Source organism: Helicoverpa zea, chromosome 25 (genome assembly GCF_022581195.2).
Source record: "Helicoverpa zea isolate HzStark_Cry1AcR chromosome 25, ilHelZeax1.1, whole genome shotgun sequence".
Lineage (NCBI taxonomy): Eukaryota > Metazoa > Arthropoda > Insecta > Lepidoptera > Noctuidae > Helicoverpa > Helicoverpa zea.
This window is the reverse complement of record NC_061476.1, coordinates 726554-752867: the sequence shown is the minus strand read 5'-3', so window position 1 is coordinate 752867 and position 26314 is coordinate 726554. Positions and strand designations below refer to the sequence as shown.

At 37.6% G+C, this 26314-nt stretch overlaps 1 protein-coding gene across 2 annotated transcripts; it reads left to right on the top strand.

The window, feature by feature from the left end:
• Nucleotides 1-3108: 3108 nt before the first annotated feature.
• Nucleotides 3109-23968, top strand: LOC124642787 (vinculin). Of its 2 annotated transcripts, XM_047181436.1 has the most exons (25): nt 3109-3222; nt 3600-3745; nt 4479-4584; nt 5078-5179; nt 5390-5522; nt 5957-6038; nt 6414-6531; nt 6880-7001; nt 8445-8511; nt 9098-9207; nt 9593-9695; nt 10124-10260; nt 11245-11375; nt 12999-13147; nt 13608-13673; nt 14280-14391; nt 14822-14915; nt 16298-16397; nt 16519-16608; nt 16853-17092; nt 17514-17643; nt 19425-19537; nt 19999-20089; nt 22496-22560; nt 22934-23968. In XM_047181436.1, exons 1-25 carry the CDS (start codon nt 3163-3165, stop codon nt 23039-23041), a joined length of 2775 nt encoding a protein of 924 aa, XP_047037392.1. In that variant the 5' UTR covers nt 3109-3162; the 3' UTR covers nt 23042-23968. The 2 variants fall into 2 exon arrangements, with proteins under 2 accessions (XP_047037392.1, XP_047037393.1); XM_047181437.1 differs by lacking the exon at nt 16519-16608 and having other exon boundaries at nt 16298-16487.
• The last annotated feature ends 2346 nt before the right edge of the window (nt 23969-26314 follow it).

The window sequence follows — 26314 nt, the reverse complement described above, 5'->3', positions numbered from 1 at the left end:
ATACATCGAATACTGTTTTTTAAATAAAATAGAATACAACCGGTAAACATCTCTCTAAGTATCCGCAATGCTTTCCCAACTCAATCTAGCATCATTTCCGAATTGAACACTCAACAAACAACCCTCACCCAATACGATTCCGCAGCCATTTAGCCCCGACGGCCACATAATCATCTTGGACAAACACAATCAGACTCAAGGCTGTCTCGTCAGGGGTGGAAATACCGCGCCCTTTCCGACGCACCCCTGGTGAACAGGGGTGATTTGTAAAAGTCACGAAGGTAAAAAGATTGGAGTCATTTCTGGAATGGGTTCTGTTCGTTAAGCTGGTTTTATTGCTAAGTGGGAGATAGTGGAAGGTTTAGGATAAAAGCTTTTTCAAAAATTAGAGTTCGTCTGGTTTGATAACGATTATGTAGAAGGAGGAACAACTAACACCTATTGGAACTCAAAAATCGTCACCATTTAGGTGAGCCATGTAGACAGACATACCTACGTGGAATTAAGTAGGAAGCTTGCAAGATTTGATATGAACAAACAGAAAGCAAGACATATGTATGTATGTCACAAGAGTATAATATGGACCAGTAAATACGTGACAAACACAAAACAGTTACAATTTCATAACACCGACACTACTGGCATACATCAAGATTAAAATCAAAAGCGAACAAAAACAGTACTCGTACTATGTAGTCGGTACAAAAAACCATGAATGAATGTTGCGTTGGCTGGTTGCGTGCGCGCACCTAATATGGCGAGTTATCTGCTGCGGGCGTGCCTTACCGAAGCCCGATTCTGCTAAGTTAATAATGTTAAAATTGAATAGAAATTGAATCGCAGTGCTGCTTCTAATATAAGACCAATCGTATTCCAACGACATTCGATTGGTTTGCGATTGGTCTGCCATTTGGTCTATACGGTAGTTTGCTCTACAATATATTGCAATCGTAAATAATTTGCAGACAATATGATTCATAATTGAATGACAGAAACAGATAAAAACGTTTTTTTAAAGAAAAAAAAAAATTGCGGAATGCCACATACGCTTCGCGAGTCGTGATTGGATCTCAGTCGGATGTGAGTCGTATGTCGCTTACCTAAGTAAAATTAGTAGAATCGCGCCCCTGACGTCTGGCGTTAAGGCTCTTGAGACAAGTCGATTGAAAATTGATAGTAATCAATATTGATGGCGTGTCTAATGCTGCAGTATTGAAATATTTGCTATTGTTGTTAGGAATAGTGATAGCTTTAATTTATTGTTTGGTTGCTAAGTTGTAGATATATTGGCATCTTCTACAGTATAGCTTTCTGTCTGTTAGTCAAGGCGGTCGTTCTTTAGAGACCTTTTTTAAATGAGCAAGATGGTCAATACAATGAAATTATTTACTTAATTGTTCAACTAAAGATTCAAGTATATTAGTAGGTATTAGGAGTCAAATAAAAAAGTTGGTACTATGTAAGCTGTTTCTTAACTAAATAAAACAGTTGCGTCTCCAACAAAATAAAGGGCCTTTTACAAATCTGATATTCAAATTAAACAGCTCGCAAGAATGTCTGATGTACTTACTAATCCTGAATGCACTCCTATACGGGACTATCGAATTACAAAATGCAAGTGTAGAGTGCAGACACAAAGACTTGGTTATCTGCAGTGAACGGCCGACGGCTTAATGTCAGAGAAAGTTATGAAGTTATAGATAAGCCTTGTTATGCATTGTTTGCTCTTCTTATACTTTTAGATAAGGGGACTGGTATGCATATTTCTGCAGCGTCTACTTTTGATAGTGGAGACGAAAATTCTGGAAGAATGTTCTGGTAATTGGGAGGTTAAATACGTTATTGTAATGTAACTAGGTTACTATCAATAGCAGTATGTTTTTGCCCTCACCGAAAGTCTATTGTCAATCCGATTAGAAAAGGGTCCGTCATTGATAACTTGGAATTGATTGATTACTTTCGACAAATGTAGTTTGCTTAAATAATTTGTTTGCTATATTGTTAAGAATACTAAGAATAGTGCTTTAGTCTATCACGTATTAGGATAATCTATCGCAATTCTTGCATGTCATCTTAAACTTTAAAGTTCAAGCTTATGTTAATAGCCTCCGTCACGTGAGCGAGACGAAGTGGCGTTTTATAATTTATGGACGTTTTACAAAGCGGAACAAATGTCAAGAAACTGAAAAGTGGTGTTCCATGCATCGTTTGGTAAACAACCGTCTAGTTTTCGGCTGCCAAGATATAAAGTTGCCAGCCAAAAGTGCTTACCTACTTCAAGTGCGTTATGAGCGAATAATTCAGTTACTTCTACAGACATGCTGGTCCCGGCTGAATCGTAAGAATTACGTTAGAGTGTTTCAAGATTCGTAATTTGGTATTTCGAAACTAATATATTTTTATTATAAACTAATTTATTTTTCTCCAATAACAGTATGTATGTATACAGGGTTACTGGTAAGTAGACCGCATCCTTTCATGAGGTGATAGTATAGGTCAATACGGACAAATTTGACCATGAGATACACTGGGCAAAAGTTAACCCGTTTGAAGATAATCGAATTTCAAGATCTTTTCTTTACAAGTCGTCTAGGTACACGTATAAACTTTTATTATTAGTTACAAGTCTCGTTTTGCGGATTTTTGTGTGTTTGTGCCTTTTTGGATAGCTAGATAAATGTAGATGTTTTTTAAGTATTCTGCACAAAAAAATGAAGAGTAATATTTTTGAGAAAATAGCTACTAAAAAAGTAATTGCTGTACGCTATAATTTCCTCTGTGATTTGTACAGTTTTATGGTTTGTTATTATGAAATGATTCATCTTCTATCCAAAAACACACAAAAATCCACAAAAACGAGACTTTTGACTAATAATGAAAATTTATACGTGTACCTAGACGACTGATCTTGAAATTCGATTATCTTGAAACGGGTTAACTTTTGTCCAGTGTATGCCATGGTCAAATCTGTCCGTATTGACCTATACTATCACCTCCTGAAAGGATGCGGTCTACTTACCAGTAACCATGTATACATGTATACGGTTACCATGTAACCTCGACATGTAATTATTCCTTGCTTACTTTCTAAACTTGTGTTCCTTTCGTCTTCAGGTTTCTCGTCTGGTGATCCTCCATGAAGAAGCAGAAGATGGCAACGCGATGCCTGACCTGGCGAGGCCGGTGCAAGCCGTGTCTCTCGCCGTCAATAACCTGGTCAAGGTAAGTGAAGAAATTTGCTATCCTTATGAAATATTAAAAGAAGAGTCGAAGAAAAAGACTTCACAAAGAAAAGAAAAAGGGTTGAATAAGAGTTTCTATTTATGAAATATCAAAAACTTTTCACCCAGTAATTTTGAAATGACAATCGTAAAGATGCTGTCTGATAATCGTAAAGATTCAGAGGATTCCGGGTTCCAGTCCTAGATCTGACCTTTTTTTTGTTGTTGCAAGGCTAAAAATACTATTACGCATCCCCTTCCCATCGGGGGACGGGAGAGGGGTATGTGGGAAAAAGTCCTAGCGGCACTCATCATTTTGCACTTCCTAAGTTTTACAGTGTAAGACACATCTTCAAAATGCTTTGGACAATTCCTCAGGTTGGCCACGAGACCATCGAGTCTTCAGAAGACTCGGTCCTCAGACACGACATGCCGAGCGCACTACACCGCGTCGAGACAGCTGCCACTCTGCTGCAGCAGGCCTCCGACATGCTGCGAGCTGATCCTTTCTCAGGACCTGCAAGGTAAGGTGGTCTTGAGGCCCGCAAGATTCTTTACTGATGTTTTCATTTACGGCACATTCTGTGTTGCCTAGTGTGCCCTGACGATGCCCTGAGTGTGGCAAAACATTGGGCCTCCAACATTTAAATTTCCATACATAAAGAGTACATATTTCTCGTGGATTATTTAAACTAGAGGAATTCTTATTTAAGAATGGTATCGTCTACATAATTAATACATAGTTTGTAGTTTGATGCTACCGGCCATGACAGTCGAGTCATAGCCAGAGGTCAGGTGAGTCTATGATGACAAATTAATTGTTTACAAGCAACCGACGTCATTATGATGCAAATGTACTGATCATTACTAAAAACAAAAAGTTTAATAAATCCGGAAAGTTCTAAAAATGATTTGTTTCCAATATGACGTTGCATTATGTAAGCTCCCATATTGTTGCGGAATGCTTATCATAAATACCTCTAAACTAAACAATTTCTTATGTAAGCTTCCGCAGCTGTTTCACAATCGATTACTCGTTTTTCATTCAGAATTCAAATCGATACTGCAAAATTGTAAGGTCATCTACCCATTGCATGAAGGGGTCGTTCAGAGTTCTTTTAAGATATGGTTGGCACGGAAGGTTCGGTTGCTTCTTGCATATGCAGCCACGATGTCAATGTCTGTTGACGCAAGCCTCTTTACCTTCGAGTCTTGTGACGCCCGTGTGAAGGAGCTCAAGATAAGTGTGGTTTGCAGGAAGAAGCTGATTGAAGGTTCGAGAGGAATCTTGCAGGGCACGTCTGCGTTGCTGCTGTGTTTCGACGAGTCAGAAGTTAGGAAGATCGTTAAGGAGTGCAAAAAGGTTAGTCACCTTATAAATGCTTGTGATACAATGTGCCAATTCAAAGAATTACTCAAAATTTTAAGTTTTTGAAAATACAGCGTCCGTAAAGTTTAATGATCTGGAATGAATAATAATCTTATCTCGATGTCTAAATGCACCGTTCTACATTTCCCTGGAAGCCTTGTGTACGTAAGTTTTCTAATCTTGCATGACGAACACATGCATGAGTTCACATTTTTTACACATTTCCATGGGAAAATGAACGTACCATTGGTAATCACATAGTTTCTGTTCTAATTTCCAAGTCAGTGTCACATAATACCGTGGGAAATTTTATATTATGTGCCTTTCTATTGTATAACCAGGGAAAATACGTGTATTAAGAATGTTTGGATTAGAAACTATATTTCATTACGAGGGCCAAACTTTTGGCTTCCCAAATAGGAGATCTCTGATGCCAAATAATGTTGTTGATGAAGATAACTTATATTCTTTAATTGATAACTTCTAGGTGCTAGATTATCTCGGGGTGGCGGAGGTCATAGATACGATGGAAGACCTGGTTCAATTCCTCAGAGACATCTCGCCAGCACTCTCCAGGGCCGCCAGGGAGGTAAGCAAACTTCACTTTATTTAGTAAGGCATAAGTCGCAATGTGAATATTTTAGGTTGAATGAAGGCAGAAAGGTTTTTGTTCATAAAGATGTATGCATGCATGTCTGTGGCGCTTGAGATGATGGTTTGGAAGAAATGTTGATTAGTTGTCAGAATGTTCTTTTTCTTTGTTACTAGCCCACATTTTCAATGATTTTGTGTTACATAGGTGGCAGCCCGAGCAGCGGAGTTGACCCACCCGCCGCACGCAGACACGCTAACCCGCTGCCTGGACAGCGTGAAGCAGCTCGCGCCCGTGCTCATCTGCTCCATGAAGATGTACATACACATCCTCACTGAGGGTAAGTGTCGCGTGTAGATCAGAACTACGTGCCTTCCAAAACACGGGGTAACCCACTACGGTATAAAAAGTGCTCCAACCACAGCCCAATCGTGTGAATCTTCGGAAACTGGACCCCAAAGCGACTTGTGCTAAGCCTGATAGCCTCTTCTATACTGTCTTTCGTTTCTCCCTAGACTGTAGGAAAGCTTACTGCTGGGTAAAGACTTCCCCATCTCCCCTTGACACTTTGCGTTTTTCGAATAATACCAAACCAGTTTTAGGTGTCGAAATCAACCATCTATCTTTTCCATCCCACCCCACGGGATAGCCGTTACTAGTGGGTAACAACACATTCCCATTTCGCCAGATACATTTGGTGTACGTGTCTGGCCCAATTACCTAATACTTATCTCAATTAGCTCAGAAAAACAAAAATTGATCTTTTTATTGCAGGAGGCAAAGGAATGGAGGAGGCTGCTGAAAACAGAAACTATCTCGCTCAAAGAATGGCCGATGAAATACACGAGATTATTCGGTAAGTGTAACATTACCGGATCAGCAAATAGCTATGACAAACTTCAAATAGTTGTTAACAGAAGATAGATTGAACATTTGGCATCAAAATTTTACATTGTATAACTTAGTCGTAGTGTGTGTGACAACCAGGTTACTTGGTTGATGAGGTCCAAAAGGCAGTTGCTAAATGTAAAACACTGTTACTCAGCTGCATTCGGTGAAACTGGAAGTCGACCCCAACATAGTTTGGAAAAAGCTAGACAGATGATGAATGTTCAAAGTTACAACTAATTTTTTTTCTATTTTTCATCTTGTCTGTGTTCTTTGTGTAACTGTGTACATGAACTGTTAAATAAATAAATACAAATTGTAATTAGTAATGTTTGTCCATCAGTGTGCTGCAACTAACCTCCTACGTGGAAGACGGTGGCGAGAAGGACAACGTGGCAGTGCTGAAGGCGTTACAGCAACAGATACACGCCAAGATTGGAGCTGCTCATGAGTTCCTTAATGTGAGTCGTAGTTTGTTATTGAGAAATCAATATTAACTCAATAACATCCATTTTTAAACCGTTTGGTTAAATGTGTGGTCATCGTATTTTAAATCGTTATAACTTCTATTTTATTGGGGGTTAAAAAAATAATTCCTTGTGAGTAGTGTAAATATTACTCGAAATATTTCCTTTCGTCTTCTTTTTGTCTACTTTGTTAAGTTTGACCAAAGACGATTCTATTAGCAACCGACCCTTTGCCAAAAGTTTATTGTTCATTTTTAAAATGAAATGAATGTTGAAAATGGTTCGTTATAGTTGACTGCAACTCACTGTAAGAATCGTTTAAAATTATTTCATATTCTCTAGGACCCTGAGGCTCAGCGCAACAGTGCAGGCGAGAGAGCTATCCGCAGTGTGCTGACATCATCTCAACGTGCTGCCGAACACCTGGCGCCCGAACCTGCTGATGCTGCCAGGAGACTCGCCAGGTACCACGAGCTCAGACACGAGAACACTATTTTGTCAAAGTCAAGTGGTTTTATTTCAAACAGGCCTTTGCAGGCTCCTATGAAACGTCACACTAGTTGCAAATTGTTTGAAACAGTGTCTTTGGGGTTTCTTGTTGGTTCTTCTACATGAGATAAACTCTTTAGAACCTACCTAGCTTGACGTTTCGAAAAAGCTGTTATAGGTCTATCGTATTGTAGTCTGACGTTATACAGTTAACTTCATACTCGTCAAGATTAGTGTTAGCATCTATTTGAAAAATAGACATGTTTAATACAGATCAAAGTTCCTTAACCTGGGAGAAAACTCCGACGTTGATATCACAGGTGTCTTACACGTTCCAAAACGTGATTAACGTTCAACGATTCACTTTCCAAATTGGCATGCAAGTGCTAGGTTAGGTGGTAGAATACTTATTACCCGACTGCCAAAGAAGGAGGGTAAGGTTTTTCGAGTGTATGTAAGTATGTATGTATGTCTGTTCCTTTGTGACCTCCTGTAGCCTAAACGGCTTGATGGATTTTGATGTATGAGGTATCGTTAGATTTGTCTTGATTACGGGAGTGTCATAGGATACATTTTATCCTAAAAGTCCCACGGGATATTTTTTCTAAATTTCCCTTTAAAAAAATATGTATGCGGTATCATTAGATTCATTTCAATCACGGGAGTAATAATTAATATAGGATACGTTTTTTCTCAAAATTCCCACGGGAACATGTTAATTCTGCGTCAACGCAAAGCAACTCATGCGTTAGCAAGCAAAAAGATAGGGCGTGGCCTGGCATGCGGCGCGCGGCGCGGTGCGGAGGGGGATATGCTCGAGTATACAGCCCGAATGCGGGCACACGCATAAGGGCACACGTCGTTGACGGTCTTCAGCAGTAATGACTCACCTAATTCTTTTTCTTCTTCACTACCAACAGTCCAGATTGGCGGTAAATTTATGTTGCGGAGTAACATCACTCGTAATCTAAAGCCAAATGTCGTCGAAATAATTTAAAATGGTACTTACATATACATAGTCTTCTACATCTACAACATTTTCGTTAAATAAAAACAGCTAAAAAGTTATAAATAAAAGAATTATTATTAAAAAAACAAAATACCCGACTGCACACTAAAAAAAGAGTAAAACAAGCCCCACAATAATATTTAATTTATAAATATTGATGGAAAGCATCGCAGGCGGGGACCACCTTGACCGCCACCAACGAAAATTCTGCTAAATGGTGCACAACCGAAATGACTATAAATAAGCCTCTGTTGGTCCCCGCCTGCGATGCTTTCCATCAATATTTATAAATTAAATATTATTGTGGGGCTTGTTTTACTCTTTTTTTAGTGTGCAGTCGGGTATTTTGTTTTTTTAATAATAATTCTTTTATTTATGCTCTTGTTATATAAATAATTTTTCTTTCTAGATCTGGTGGCATAAACGCTGACCATCTATGTGACGAGAGACAATATGGACATGGTAGAGAACCCAAGGTAATTATATTAATTGAAGCTAACTGTATTAGGCATTTATCTGTGGATTTGTTGTCTACAGATGCTATACAGCAAAATTAAAAAAAAATATAGTATTGACATTCGTAGTACCTAAAGATGATATAATACTAATATGTCATGATTTTGACTACTGAATTTTTAAAGGTAATGTTTCATTCGTTCTTTCATCCGTGAAGCAATCGATACGTAAAACAATGTTTTCTTCAAGGCGGTGAACGTGAAAATTACCACTTCATGGTCAAATAACTGATAACGTTTAAGTACCTGTTTGTGATATCAGTGTTTATATCATCGTCGGTGAACTTAGTATAATGTCTTGCATATTTGAAACCTGCGGCTATCATTGAACATCTCTGGCAGTCGTTACGGGTAGTCAGAAGTCTGACAGCCAGTCTAACCTAGGAGTATTGGGTTGCCCGGGTAACTGGGTTGAGGAGGTCAGATAGGGCAGTCGCTCCTTGTAAAGCACTGGTACTCACCTGCATCCGGTTAGACTGGAAGCCGACCTCAACAAGGTTCGGAAGATGATGATGATTTGTGAGCTAATACAATGCTGTTCTCCCAGGCATTGAATCTGGCGTCAGACCTGCGTCACCAGATCAACGAGTTGGATTCCATCGTGAATGAGGGAGTGAGGGCCGCTGAGAAGCAGGGCGGGAAGACCATGCAGGCTAGGTGAGAAATTCTTATATATTTAATATCTTTTTTCACAATAGGCACTTCAGACTAAAGATTGGACCGACAGCTAGCCCGATGGTAAGAACAGAAACTTATAAAAAATTCAATTCCATTCAAAGTTTCCATTTGGTCTAATACCGGCCAAATACCTGATCGTTGTTATGTGTCTACTGCCATTCATTTACATAATGATTTATGACCCTGAATATTGTAAAAAATATTGAAGTGTGCGGGTACTCTAAATATGATTGAATATACCGTGCTTTAATAATCAAACTACGAAGTTTAGGGAAGAATATATTAACCATCAAACCTAAAAACATATTTTTTATGTGTTAAACCGATAAAACCACAATATTGGCATTATTTATTTATGTAATAGGTTGGAGACAGCCCACAAGTGGCTGTTACACCCGGCTGCGGACCCGGTCACCAGGATCGAGGGTCAGAAGGCTATCAACAGCATTGTTTCGCAAGGACAGAGGGTAAGAATAATATTTTTTTAAATTTTCGATATCTTGGTCAGAACCAGAGCTCTATCTAGGTTGGTTAACGGCAGGTAGCTTCATTCTCCCACTGAGGCCCACCATCGTAAAAATAAAATTATTCGGTCTAATTAATTAACTTCGTAAAATCAGTTTCTATCAATTTTCTCATATAACTTCCTAGTTCAACTTGCATTGTATAATTTTCTCAGAGTCAACCCATAAAATATTGTAAACACTTGTTTTCTGTGTAGTTTCTTGCCGGTTCTTCTCCATAAGACCCACTGTTTGGAACCGCGCAACTAGCTTGATGTTTCTTAAGCACCTGTAATAGCACTATATGAAATAAAAACCTTTGGCTTTATAGCTAACAGCATTATTATTTTCCATAATATTCGGATATCTGACTTTTATCATCTATCTCGTAGATCGCCGACGGTCTTCAAGGTCGTGAGAAGGCGGAAGTTCTACAGCTGTGTTCAGAAGTACAGCGACTGTCAGACAAGTTGGCTGACTTGTGTGCCAGTGGAAAGGGAGATAGTGAGGAAGCACGTGCTATAACAAGGTTAGTTTTGAGTAAATAACGAGCATTTTTTCTAGATTACTTCTTATTGTGGTTTAATCAGTAACAAGTTACGACCACCATTGTACAAAATGTGCAAAAAGAATCAAATAAATGAATAAACAAGTACAAAAAAATCCATTCAGATGTGAAATTTTGGTACGACTGTCACCATATGGGGCCATGTAATATATGGATGACTCGAGATTGGGGTGTAGCTTCACTAACTACATGACTGAAGAAAGTACCCTTCGCTTATATGAGCGTAGAGGTTATACCTCCTGTATTTAATTGGAATGGAATGACTTTATTATGTACCATTGGCAGTTCTATCCTATCGGTCGTAATGTGTAATTGCCTCCACTTGTGCAACACCCGGTAGGTATAACGGCAGTTAAATGGAAATATTTCTATATTCTTTTTTCATTTACTCATGAAAAATTGGTTGTATGTCACTCATATTATTTTTACTTAGATGTTATAGCTCTTGATTCTCCAGTAAATAAATGAACACTTCTGAATCACTTTCTGTATATTTGTGAAACTTTATATTTATATTTTCGTAGTGGAGTCACCTAGGGAAGATTGACAATACAAGCTGTTCATTTGCATTCGTGTCAAATTCCAGGAGGTTGACATAAAATACGTAAATATAATCAATTGGAAGTACGGTATAATTTTAAACGGTTTTATTTTCTTTATTTAATAGTATTTCAGAATTAACCCAATTTTTGATGAATGATCGTTACATATGCTTTGTGTTTGCGTATGTACGAAAGCGCAACGCTTTTGTAAGGCTAGTAACACACGCGCCAAGTTTAAATACGGCTAGAAGACATTGACGGAATTTAGAATAAAAAATACGTACCAATTTTTTTGTTGATTTCTGTCTAGAATCATTAACATAATTACGTCCTTGAATATGGCACGGATGCAAATCAACAGCTTGTATAATGGTATGTCTAACCTTTTTTTGCTTATTCGTAGGGAGCTAACAGACAAGCTGCACGAGCTGAAGCGAGCCACCGAGAGGGCGGTCGTGAACCGCGTGGTGGAGGAGTTCATCGACGTGGCGGCGCCGCTGCGACACTTCACTGACGCTGTTAATGCGCCTTTGGGTAAATATATACAAGATATAATGATAAAATGCCAGTCTTTTCCGTGTCTTGCAACCTTAGATTTACCACCGAATACTTTTTAAATACTACAGAGTGTTGCTATACTGAACAGTTGCAGAATTGTCTGAAAATTCCTACAGAACGATACAAACGATACATGCATAGCGGAATCACACCCAACACACATACGATCTCACAGTCAATACAAACACAGTCATCCCACATTAAACATGCATCCGTCCTACAATCAACTACAAGACACGGAAGATAACTTCCGAGATACAAAAATGTATAACAATAAAGGTGTTTGCCCACTATCCCGTAGCATACCATGACCGTACTAGGGCCGTTTCAAACAAAAAAAACTATTCTTTGTATTGAGAAGTATGAGACTATGCCCACTAGACCGTTCCGTCACCGGCCGACACCGTAGCGTGCCATGCACGGGCCGTCAACTATTCGTCGGAGGGAATATTTTGCCGGTGCAGATACGCTACGTGCATGGCACGCGACGCTGCCAGAACGCTGTGCACAGGCAGCTAAACGGTGACTAAGCGGGGAGTCCAGTGTTTTTTGGGCATTCCTCTTCCTTTTCATCCAAAATGATTTGTTCAATCGTTCGTTTCCTTATAGCCATAATATTTCAATATTTCACCACTTTAACGCGTCTACGCAACACTGATATTTGTACGAGAATGAACCGATGCTTTACGAGTGTATTGAAAGAATTCCTGCCGTGTTACATACGGGCATCATACAGATTAAATACGGGTTGTAAACGGGTTCAGAACGCTGTCGGCCCGCTTCAGTGGGCGATATAGAGCGTATCGGATTTCTTTCCGTGCTGGATACGTTCCTAGCACGGTCATGGCATGCTACGGGATAGTGGGCAGACACCTTAATAATGAAATTCTTAATTACATCGTCCGTTTCAACAACATATCCATTAGGTAATCCCCTAATCACGCTTGTCCCGTCAAACGGAGATAAAAATCAACACTGACATAATAATATTCATTTAATTCAGACCATGATAACTCCATAAAAATAAAATCTTAAGTACCTATTTATTGTAATAAAAAAAATATATTCTTCAATCTACGTCTATTCTATATATGTATTTAAACGGGGATTTGATCAAAAATCCCTTAGGGAATTGATTAAATCCCTGTTTTTATCATATCCCTGCGACATTTGTATAACTAGCGATCGCACGGGTGCAAAGCAATTTAATGGATGTTATTGTACATATAAATCTTTATCTTTAATTACTCTATGTATTAAAAAACCGCATCAAAATCCGTTGCGTAGTTTTAAAGATTTAGGCATACATAGGGATATGAACACAGAGAGGGCGACTTTGGAAGTCGGGGTGGATAGCTAGTTTGATTTGGCGGATTAATTCCGCCAATTATACTTTCTTTGTGTCTTGTGATTTCCTGTGTTATTAATTTTCTTGGTGTAAGTACAATAATCTTCTTATGTGTAGCTGGGGAGTCTGTTGCGCCACTTCTTCCCAGCAAAAACACATGGGAAGTATGACGGGCGTTTTGGGGGCCGTCTTTTGTCATTTTGACCTTCAAAGAGTGCCTTGATTTTGATTTCTTCCTGTTCCTCTCCCAGGCACCCCAGGTCGCGAGAGTCAGTTCCACGAGAAGGCGGCAGCGTTAGCAGCGTTCAGCCAGCGCGCATGCGCGGCGGCGGACGTGGTGGCGGCGGGCTGCGGACACAACAAGCGCCTCGCTGATCAGCTCACGCAGAATGCTAGACAGGTACACCATGCCCAGCAGGGCCAAGGCCTGCCGGGCCTGCGGGACCGCGGCCCTGGTACATAAAGGGCCTACGACGGAACACGATGGTTTTTAGTCAGTAAGAGACTGATACTCCCTCACCGCTGCTAACCCACAGCGGGACAGGTCATTTGATGAAATCATCGAAAAGATCGACGCTAAAATTTAATCGAAAATGGACACAGCCAAAAACCATAAAGTACAAGACTTACTACATTAAAAACTCGATCTGCAATGTCACTAGACCTTGTGTATCTTGCGTCATTCCGTCAAATAACTTCTAATAATGTTTATTGTTAGTCCGGTCAAATTAGACCAAAAAAATTATGTAACTTCAAATGTTTAAATTGACTGGACTATGTATTACATATAAACTATATACACCTACTATCTAATGTAAAATAAATTTCAATAAAAATACATATCACATTGTCTATTTTAGGTGGAGAAACTGTCACCACAACTGATTTTAGCCGGCAAGATCAGGCTCTACAACCCTGACAGCAAGGTAACATATATATCTGTTTGATTGTACTTATTTTATGTGTATAAAATGTATCATATACTTCAGCTCTAAGATTGGATCCTCCTAAACTTATTCCTTAAAACTTGTGATCAGCACAGCATCTCTAAAATACTTCGCAAAAAAAAGCAGACCAAATAAAAGCTTTCTTTTAAAGTAACGAAGTTCACCTGTAACTAGCTGTTATATAATTTATGATTTCAAGATATCGGGTGAGCTATATTTGTGTGTAAATGTACATGTACATTATCTTTGTGTCTATAACATGGGGAGCGCTCAAAACTGGTCATGTCGTGGAGTCATACAAAGAAAATGTACGGACTACAGACGCCAGCAGGTCAACCTACGCATGTCTGTCAAATTATACCAATCGAAAAATCGTCCATTATTGTGAAAAAAATAAAATCTATTGACGTTCTATAGGTTGAGATAGGGGCTGTGTTTGTACATAACACATCCAAGTCTGTCTCATGAAAAAAAAGTGGGAAAAGGCTCGGGAGATGATGATGTGTGTCTCATTTAGAGATTGCAAATCTCTACTCTCACCCATATTCATGAAGATAAAACATGTAAACTTTATTGACAATCTAGGTGGCAGAGGAACATTTCAACAACTTGAAGAATCAGTACGCAGAAGCTGTGCTGCGCGTGCGCGACCTGTGTGACCAGGCGGTAGATCCCCTCGACTTTGTTAGGACTGCTGGTGAGTTTTTTCGTTTTTGGGATGTTAGTACCTCCATCCGTTTTTTTTTGGGGGGAGGGGTTTAGAATGACTTTCATAAAATTTCAATTTATTGGCATAAATATGAATATACTCGAGATTTAACGATAAATTTTTCTATCCCATTCCCATCCCTTTGTCATCTCATTACTTAATTCTATTTAAGAACAAAAATGTTATAATTGCTGTATCTAACAGTGTCTACATTCTCTCCGTCTTCCTCACTACTCATATGTCTGTATTCTGCTTCCCTCTATTATTATACCTCTCCCCTTATGTCCCTTTATTCCATCTTCTTCCCATTGCGTTTTCGATTTATCTTTTCATCACCTTCGTCTTTTCCTATCCCTTTCTTTGCTCTTTCTCGTTTAGTAAAATTCGTTATAGAGATAGATAATTTTTATCCTTGCAGGTGAATTGATGCAGAAGCATACATACCTGTGTGAGGATGCTATTCGCAACAACGACTCGCAAAAGATGGTTGACAATACCTCCGCCATTGCCAGGTAGGTTTTTGTGTTAATTTGGTTATATTCGATTCATCCTCCGAGCCTTTTTCCCAATCATGTTGGGGTCGGCTTCCAGTCTAACCGGATTCAGCTGAGTACCAGTGCTTTACAAGAAGCGACTGCCTATCTGACCTCCTCAACCCAGTTACCCGGGCAACCCGATACCCCTTGGTTAGACTGGTGTCAGACTTACTGGCTTCTGACTACCCGTAACGACTGCCAAGGATGTTCAATGACAGGTTATATTCGATTAAGAATAGTTATTTGTTATACAAGAGTGCAAAGTTGCTTTTTAACCGCGGGCTCAATATTGATGACCGAGCAAGCGAAGGATTCTAAAATTGAAACACGAGCGTAGCGAGTGTTTCAATAACTAGAATCCTGAGCGAGAGCGAGGGAATCAAAAGAGCACAAGGTGAAAAATCTTTGCACTCGAGTGCAACACGTAACTTTTCATTCCACCTCATCGAGGAAATGCAAAAAAACAAAATGGCGCGCACATATAAGTAGGTATCAAATTAAAAAGAAGTACCTAGTAAAGTCCATTTATTTGAAAACTCAGTTTAAAAATGAAACGAGGTTAAAAATTTATGTAAAAACAATAATAAAAATTACTTAATTAATCGAATAATTATTTCAAGCAGTATTTTATTTCTTTAATGTGTATTTGTTTGAAAAGTCTTATCAAGATTGTCAAAAATGGAGTATTGCACGCGATGTTCTAAATTCAAATCACTTTGCCGCTCTAGAGGATAAAAACGGCTTTTGCGCTCAGATATCAAAGGGTAAAACTATTCTTTCCGAGATGGTGGGATGAAAATGTTATTTATTTATTTCTTTTCTTATTCTTTATTGCACATTTAATACACGAAACACAGAAACAATACAGAAAGATTATGAACAACGGCTAAACCCCCTTTTTTATTTATTTCGGTCATATTCATAAAGGTTAATTATCATTTTATATTTATATACTTATTTATATCAAAACACAGAAACTTTTTTCTTTACAGGTACTTGGCCTAATGCGAAAAAAATAGTTACATTACTAACATAACTGAACATGATCTAACGTTTATTCAAATTAGGCAAATAAATCAGTACTTTTGTTGTATGTGCTTTTGTTTCGATGAGAACTTGGATATCAAGGAAGGTGGTGATCAACGAAATGTTTGAAAGGATTTCATGAAAGATGATCTAATGGTAGTAACGATGATATGCTCTTTGATGTACAACTGCGCCGGCCACGCGGCTCGTCACGCGAAGCATACCGCTTCGCGGTTCGCGCCCCAAGACGTGTCGCTGAAAGTTATAAACCATTTGTGTTCGACGGGCTGTTAGAGGGTTCCTTCTAAAGCAGCTAATTTCTGTTACTCCAGACTGGCAAACCGCGTACTGCTCGTCGGAGGAGCTGAACGTGACAATACGGAAGACCAGGAGTTCGCCCGAGCCCTGTCCTCCGCTCAGCAGCGTCTGCAGGCCGCCATCCCGCCCGCCGTGCACCGCGCCAAGGCTGTGGCGCTCGGGGACCGCGCCCAGGCTGCTGCCTGGCGGACTGCTAACAGTGAGGTCAGTACTGCTACTGCAGCAGTGCCTGCAGGCCGCCATCCCGCCCGCCGTGCACCGCGCCAAGGCTGTGGCGCTCGGGGACCGCGCCCAGGCTGCTGCCTGGCGGACTGCTAACAGTGAGGTCAGTACTGCTACTGCAGCAGTGCCTGCAGGCCGCCATCCCGCCCGCCGTGCACCGCGCCAGGTTCAAGGCATCAGAGCTTTTACGAAAAGTGACCACCATTTTAACGAGTGGACTTCATGAGACCCTTAAAAAAATCAGGGTGACACAGGGTGTCCTAAAATTCAGATATCCAGGTATTGGGTCAGAAGCTTTCACTATGAACAGCTTCAAACCTTGAACTCAATAAAATTGTTGTTTACAGATAATCAGCGCAGCTGGTGAAGTAGAATCAGCACTCTCAGGGCACTACGCCCCGCCCCCGCCGCCCCCCGCACTGCCAGAAGCACTCTCTCGCCTGCACATGTCGGACGTGGCGGCGCCGCCCCGCCCGCCCCCGCCCGCCGGCGCCGCCCCGCCGCCCCGCCCACCGCCGCCCGCTGACACTGATGATGAGGGAGAGGATATCTTTAGGAGGCAGCCGCATCCCAGCCATCCCATATTGGTCAGTATACCACAGTGAAACAACCTTGGCCGCAATCGTAACATAATTGGACATTAAATTAATTCTTGCTTAGTTCTTGCGTAGTTATGCTTGCTTGCGTTATTGATATAAGAATTCGATGCGGGTTTATGAAGTTTTCGAGGATAGTACCTAAGACTAACGTAACTGAACTGTGTTGCGAGTGCGGTGCCGTGTGTCGCCTTCTAGCGGCAAAGGTGTGCTCGCATTCAATCGGCCGAACTGTCGTGTTCTCCGTCTTCATGTATCTTTCTTGTCGCCGTACAACTAAGCGAGCAACATGGAATTGTATTTTGTACACAGTATATAGTTTATTTAACTGAATCTCCGAATCTAGGTAATATAAACGAAGAAGGTGGACCACCGCTCCTGCACACTACTAATGAAATGTTTAATCGTTCAGGTGGCAGCGCACAACTTGCACAAGGCAGTGCGCGAGTGGTCGTCGAAGGACAACGAGATCATCGCGGCCGCCAAGCGCATGGCCATCCTCATGGCCAGGCTCTCCGAGCTCGTGCGATCCGACTCTAAGGGTATGTCACTTATTCATGTCATTATTCTCTAAGGGTATTCATGTTGTATTTACGTCGCAATTTGATCCGGCACTTGCACAACACTCCGCCATGTTTAATGTTTTGGTAGACAGCGCCACGAGTGGTGTAAGAAGAACTAACACGAAAAAATGCAGCGGTTAATTATAATATGCGCTGCTAATGTTATAAAACATGACAATGAATTCAAGTTTATAAAATGCCGAAACCGTTTGCTAACGCAAACATCATACAAATTGCCTGTGACATCTGCAAGATTATAATTAATGCCTTAAGTATGCCTAACTAACTATAAAAAGATAGGTGTTTTTGCGATAGTATTGGCTTGTTCCTTTTCTACGATTTTGGACGAAACTTTGTGGTGTAGTTTTCGTATGAAACTTAAAAAATCGTTTAAAGCATTGTGTATTCGCTTACTGTCCTATCGGCTGCAACCGAGAGGCTTATGTTACTTTAATATCTAATAGATCGATTTCCTGTTTGGCCTCTATAACCCAGTTACTTCGTTATCAAACAATATGTCTTCTGACGGGTAGGGCTAGAACCCACTAATTAGCTCGGCTTCCGAATTATTGTGAGGGTGACACTCAAGCTCCACATAATGTGACTTAACCTTGGAGGTTATATACAGAGTTATGTGTATCTAATGCAGCTTTGTATAGTAAAATACCGTATATTTGTTTGTATATTTTGTCTATAACTTAATGTACGCACTATTCATGCTAACACTTATGTATCAGGTGCATATTATTCTATACATATACTGCTATATACATCTTTGACAGAATACGTCATGTTAGTAGTCTGTATCTCTATAAAACCACGAAAAATATATATTTTGAAAAGCCTTATTTTAACCGCTTGTATATAATAATATGCGCCTAAGTATCTCGATGTTGTACTCACTGTATATGTCTGTCACTCGGCCGCGGAACAGAAGTTGTGTTGAATCTCAGCGGTAAGTCACTCATCATGATCATCATTGTAGCAATTTGTACTTTATGTAGATAGTTATAAGGTAGGATATTGAGTGTGTATTATTTATACTTTAGCTTTGTGTAATTAGAAGTAGAAAGCATACTGTAAGTGCTTTTAGAACTTATATGCCTCGGTTTAGTGTATGAGGCCATAGGCTACTAAATAGAGTTTAAGGTTTTTTGGACATTATTGGATCCAGGAAGAAAAAGCCTGTCTTCAGAATGTGATAATTAATATTGGTTTTCTTGTATTTCTCTATTTTTTTTTTTGGCTGGAATAATTAGTAGCCTTAGAGCTGCTCCAATTTTCACACGACTAATAATAATTTGACATTACAAATCATAAAAGTTTGTAATACATACTACTTTTGTTATGATTTTCTATTCAAATGAAAAGTTTTACAGCATGAAGCAAATAAATTTTTTGGTATTTATTTAATAAGAATTCTCAACTAGTGGGCTTCTCATCATCAGAATTACATTTCCAAGAAGTTACTTCTCATTTTACTCCTGAACTAGCTTCTGCCAGCGGTTTCACCCGCATCCCGTAGGAACTACTTCCCGTACCGGGATAAGAAGTAGCCTATAGCCTTCCTCTATAAACGGGCTATCTAACACTGAAAGAAATTTTCAAATCGGACCAGTAGTTCCTGAGATTAGCGCGTTCAAACAAACAAACAAACTCTTCAGCTTTATAATATTAGTATAGATGACATTCGCATGTCTGCATGCATGCTACTCCCTCTTCCCAATTCCTCAAGTAACCCCCCATTCTTCGACCACCAGGCAGCAAGAGAGAGCTCATCGCGACGGCAAAGGCCATTGCCGAAGCTTCCGAGGAGGTCACGCGACTCGCCAAGAAGTTGGCGCTGGAATGTACTGACAAAAGGATTAGGACGGTATGTGGGGTTTATTTATTAACTTTTTGGGAAGTTTAATTTAAATCTTTAATTATCATTGTCAGTCTGTACATACTGCATTGTGCTCCACTTTTGAATGTCAAAATTAGTTCTGACTGAAATACATCCATGTCGTGACTCTTTCGAAAAAGTTCAAAGTAGCTAGACATGAAACATTTACTTTTTATAGTACATCTCGTTTATTACGAATTGTTTTAAAATAATTCAGACTTTTTAGCATTTCGACAAACAATGAGGATCGTCCGATTTCGTCCATAATGGCTGTAATTATTCTCACATACTTATGGAGGTCAGCCAGCTGCGCGGGACAAGTATTTACTTGGACACAGGTGCACTCATTATTCCTTCACTCTCATAGCGCGATGGGACGACAGTCAAAGATCACAAGCAAGACGTAAATGTCGTTCTAGCATTTCTAACTATTTGTTTGTTGATTACAGAACTTGCTACAAGTATGCGAGCGTATCCCTACCATTGGAACTCAGCTCAAGATCCTGTCCACCGTCAAGGCCACCATGTTGGGCGCACAAGGTAAATAAACTCTTTTGCAAAAAAAGCGGGCACTTATACGGAATCTTAGTTTTAAGGACTTTACGTGTATTTCAAAGGGTTTTAATGATTGTAGTATGTTTCTAGCATCAAAAGAGTTAGCCAAGCATGCGTGAGAGTGTATTCTTAATTTGAATTTTGTACAATTGCTAAGAAATTGGTTAAACCTTGTTTTGGACTAATTGCTGGCAGAAAGTTCGTCGGTGTTTTGAAAAGTTTTTGAAGTGATTTTCAGGAAAATGATAATGCAGTTTTAACTAATGATGAATGTACTTTCTTATTAGATCAAAACATTTTTAAAAAGTATTCGTATTTGATAAAATTTTAACCTGTTCTAAATGGGCTATACTGATGATTGATGACAATGTTAAGAGTTTCGGTATTTTAGTACAAAGCCTTCTATTGTTTAGATATTGTATAGTAAGTTCAACTCAGTCTTGCGCGCGGCCTTATGTGTGGGTAACCCTTGTACATACACAGTGACTTTGTGTGCGTGACAAGAGGTACAGTCGGGTACAAATACAGTTATTTAGGGGTTACGGCTGTTTAAAGAAAAACAGTTATTACGTAATTTAATGTTTATTTATTTATAATGATTCTGAATCGCTACTTGAAAAATCAAATGATGAATTTTCGGATTCGCTACTCTCACCGAGGTAAATTATAAATTTTGACTCCATGTCAAAATGTCTATAGTATTTTTCTTTTTTCTTTTGTACATGTCGACAAGTATTACCCAACATCCCTTCATCAATATGACTTAAACGTTCATTTATGAGTTTCATTATTTCCGTCTTATTTTGGTCGACATTATGCGAAGCAATATTATTTTTTAAAATTCCTCACACTTTTTGTTTACATTATTATACTAGATTATACGTCTTTTTATATTCTTAGTCCACACTTTTATTTATTGTCCGCGTACCCCGAGATCTAGAAAATATGTAAGGAGTATTTAATTCATCTTAGATATTTCACCTCATTTATTTCTTAGATACTGTCAACGTCAATTTGAAAAAACTTATGAGAAAATAATGAAAAACTGTAAAATGTAATAATAAAAAGCTTTGAATGTTGTTTCATTTTTTGAAACGCTACCTGACTCCTTAAACATTTTCTCCGTGAAGAACTAGACATTTTCGTAAACGACTGTACCCATAACAAAAAGCGATAAGAACACGTCATGCTCGGACGACGTCACTGTCACACGAATGAAAGTTGTATATTTACAAGCCGACGCACACATAGGGCCGCGCGCAAATCTGAGTTGAACTATCTATACCCACGTGTTTTAAAATATAATTAAACACTATTTAGAGGAGTATCAGTACTTTGAGCTGCGACAAAACCAATTTAAAGTACGCAGTGCCGAACTTTCTGCCAGCAATTAGTCCAAAACAAGGTTTAACCAATTTCTTAGCAATTGTACAAAATTTAAATTAAGAATACACTCTCACGCATGCTTGGCTAACTCTTTTGATGCTAGAAACATACTACAATCATTAAAACCCTTTGAAATACACGTAAAGTTCTTAAAACTAAGATTTCGCATAGGTGCCCGCTTTTTTTGCAAAAGAGTGTATATACTTCTTTATTTACTAAATAATTCAATTATATTTAAATAAGTAACTTTATGTACAAGCAAATACAAATCAACTTATTATAATATATCTGTATAAGTGTATATTTATAAAAGTACACAATATAATTACTGTTCATTTAATATTATCAAGCATTTAATAATTTTCATTTTTATCTTCGCTGTATGCCTTTTACGATAAAGCATTTAATATTATCTCTGATTCTTTCGTGGTATTTATCTATTCCCATATTTTTACTATTATGTAATTCTTGCTTTTTCAAAGATATATTCTTTTTATGTAAGTCTACAGTATAAGAAAAATAAAGAAGTTTACATAATAATCTATTTTAGCTTACATATAATAATATAGCTTTCTCTCTATTAATGCTGCTTCTCGCTTTAACAGTCGGCATGCCGGACTACAAAGGTAACATATTATAACGTCAACGTGTGCTTAACTGTACATAAATACATACATAAGCATTATTAATATCATGTATTACATTTTACGGTACATACCAGCATATACTTATTATTCCTCCTATTGTAAATACGCTTTTTACCTACATTTTGACTTAAAGTTCTTTTCAAATTATAGTGCTATATTATTTCTTATTAAATTAAAGTTTCATAAATGTGTATGTCTTCATGATACCATTGTATTGACATGTTTGAATTCATTCCATTATAATTTGTAATCGAATTACTCATGACTCGATAAACTTTATATCGTAGCATAAACTCATTGGTTTTGGAGTTCATTTAAGTGGGACATAATATAATTAAATGTATGTTTGCATTTTCAGGCAGCGAAGAAGACCAGGAAGCGACTGAGATGTTGGTCGGCAATGCACAGAACTTGATGCAGAGTGTAAGTTATTTTATGTATCTAAATAAAACTGTTTATATGAGGCATTTCTTGAGCGTTTATATAGTTTTCTAACAGTCTTCTTATGCTAAGTTTATATGAGACAACCTTACAAGGTTTATTTACACCATTATCATTCTTAAATATTCCTTTAGTGTTAAACTTACTACACTATCAGTGAACGACTTTTTTCCAAAATATCCATATGTAAAAAAATCATATCCCGTACAAAGAAATGGCATCGACCGGTATCAAGTCTGTTTGATATAGGCCTACTTTAATGGCCCATACTTTAAACCCATTTGGTTTTTATCTTATTCATCCAGTTAAGCAGTTTTTTTCTAAATTAATCTAACATCATATTTTCCCCTTGCAGGTAAAAGAAACAGTGAAAGCAGCAGAAGGTGCGTCTATCAAGATCCGCACGGAGCAGGGCGGCTACCGCCTGCGCTGGGTCCGACGCTCGCCGTGGTACCAGATCTAAGGGGACTGGTGAGATGTATATTATGTAGTGTTTGGTACTCAAGCTGTTGGATTTTGAGTTTTATAGCTGTTGGAGTAGGATTTGTTTTGGTCTAATTCTGACATCAACCAATTTAATTTCGAAATAATTGGAATTTGGAATTCATTATCGACTTTTATTTTATCTTTGTTACGTGCAATTTTAATGGCGTCGTGTGGATAATATAGACAGAGTACTGCTCTTATTCTTACCGATTTTGCAATATGTTGTAATACACATTTAAAAAAGTGATTGACACTTATCGATAAAATTATAATATCGACTACAGCATTATTTTTATTAACTTGTGTTTTATAACTTTATTTTATTTAACTATATTTCTGGCCAGTAGTTTATTTATAGCTCGATATTAGGTCACGAATCTTTGGCCACAGGTTGAGTACCAAATAATACAGGATTGAGGTTGTAACGCAGGTACATATATAGCTAAGTATTGAAGCAATCCAACAGCAATAAGTTGTGATATTGTAATTAGGTATTTAAAGTCTGTGTGCATTAGAGTGTAAAAGAGGTTAGATTAGTACCAAATTCTATCGATTTTGATTTTAGGATTAAATGTATTTACTTTTATAATTTTAATGCAGTATTCATTAATGGAATGTAGTTACTTTTGAAAATTCTTTTTGTATGGATAAAATGTATTTGTTAAAACATGAATTAAACTCAACAGTCTACTACGAACCTTTCTAATGCACACATACTCTTTAATATGCGCACACGCATCCATGATCGTCACATAAAAACATGTAAGTACATCCGAGTACATATTGTAATGACATCAACATCATATGATGTAGTAACATTAATTAATGACAATCTTATATCGGGTGTGTCGTTCACAATCACATTAAATCATATCGCATATACTTTATGATATTCTATGACGAATTGTAAAAAAAATAACCTAATCCATTCAGTGGTTTAGCCACAGGAGTCATTTTTCGTTTTTATAATTTACATCATGTGTAAAGCAGAGATAAAGTTAGGAGTATCGTATGTTTCTCTTATGATCAGTTGACAGCTGTCAGTTTTCAAGGGAGAATTTCAGTTGTTTGTAATGACTGACTTTTATATGGTGTTCTAATTTTTGCACATTTTTATTCCATTTACTTTGTTTGAAAAAAACATTTTTTTATTTTTACGTATTTTTCTTTTATCTTTGTGTTAATCGACATATATTAACCAGTATATTAACGCATTTCATTTAATGTGATTATGAACGACACACCCGAAATACATAATTATTTACAACTATTTAAGTTGAATATACAAATATATACGTTTGTGTGTTATTTATATGTGATTAATTTAACATAGTATGTATATCTATATTTTAAGTATATTTTGTAGAGTAAATTATGTATTTTCAAGATAATAATGAGCTTCCCTCTTTATGTAATAGAGTTGTGTACCCTCTGATAGTTACTATAACAATATTATATTTTAAATAAAAACACTTATTTGTCGGTTGTAAAAAGTACAGTAGCAATGAATTTTGTTACATCTTGTAGTACACAAAAAAAAAACGTAAAAATAAGTAGTACAACAGTAAAAAATACAGTACATATTTTTATATTTTACAGAATAAGATCAATTGCATCAATATTTTTTAAGTGCTTAACTAAATATTTTATTAATGTACAGACGAGCGCACACCAACCTACCTCTCTCTGTAAAATTTCTTCAATCGATTTTCAACCTTATCACAATAGGAAGTTTAATGTTCGATTGGCAAAGAAAGAATCGGGTAGGTTGACCTGCTTTCATCTGTACTATCGGTGCAAAATATAAGTATCCTCTTTATCGTGTAAGCGACAGCAATATGAAGAGTTTCGATCTTTTATTTTTATTCACGTATTACATATAATTATGATTTGGACAACGAATTTTATGTTTATAAAAATAACAATACAAATTGATATAGTGATAGAAAAGTGTGATTCTGAAAGTAAGTGCCATTTTCGTGCTTTATAGACGTAGGGGTCCTCACGCCTTACTCTGACGTATAGTAGCTAAATAACGCAATATATTCGTATATTTATACATTAGAAGCAATATTGTTAAGCGTAGATACACTTAGTTAATGTTCGAAAGCATTTTCTATAATTCGAAAGAATGTTACATGACATAAATAAGTACAACCTTTTAATTGAGAGTGGGTTTTAACTATAACGTTAACTGAACCAAAACAGCTGTCAAATTGCCAATTTTACTAATGGTAATTTTCACGGCTGGTCACGGTTTGTTCAACGGGATATTTAAATAGTGAATTATATGCTAAATGGGTCACTCGATCTAAATCACTTTGACTAAGTGGTCACATATTTATGCGCATGACTGTACTCAGTAGAGGCCTATACTTTGATAGTAGCTTATAGTTCCGTGGCCTTAGATTAGCAGCTATATTCAATGTCGTGTAAATCTGGCTATTTTTTATATATTGCAAGTTCACTCTAGATGTAAAAATCATGACTTTCAATGTCCATTTCTATAAAACATTGAATGTGATTGTATCTTTTATTTAGAGTGACTGTGTATGCACATTGCAGACTTTTAGTCGGCCGATAATTTGTTTGGGATCATAAATTGTAATGAAAATAAATGGTAGTACGCACATTTCAAAGATCAGGTCTGTATCAGACCGACTGAAGATTTGGATAGAAATCAAGATTTTCTTAAAAAAAAAAAAAATTGCCAATTACGGACCAACTATCGGCCGACTGTTTCGTTTGCAGTGATCTTCAAAGATATTTGTTTGGATAAATTCATTGAACTTTACATATAGCCTTTGTGAAACTAGCCTTATATTCCTATATGATAAATAAGCTTATTATTTTGATATATAGAGATATAAATGAATATTTATGAGAAAGCGTGGGACCGTGGAGTGAGAGCAATATTTTTGTATGTCTGAAGAGATTGTAGTGATAAACTAATGTAGTACATATTATATTGTAGTTTGAAGTAAGTAATGTCATTGTAAATAACTTGTCGCTAAAATGTTGTATTCGTTCGAATGTTTTCGATAGACCTTAAAAATATGAAGTTTATTTAGATATTTACAAACAGGTCATGATTTTGACAGTCAAAACTGATGATACAAAAATTACCTATGGTCTATCGAATACATTAAAATGTTATTTTTAATTATTAACTTTATAGCGTGCTTCATGTTTTTTTTATTAATTATTATCTGTACACTTTACACATTTTTTTGTTATTAATATTTTATTT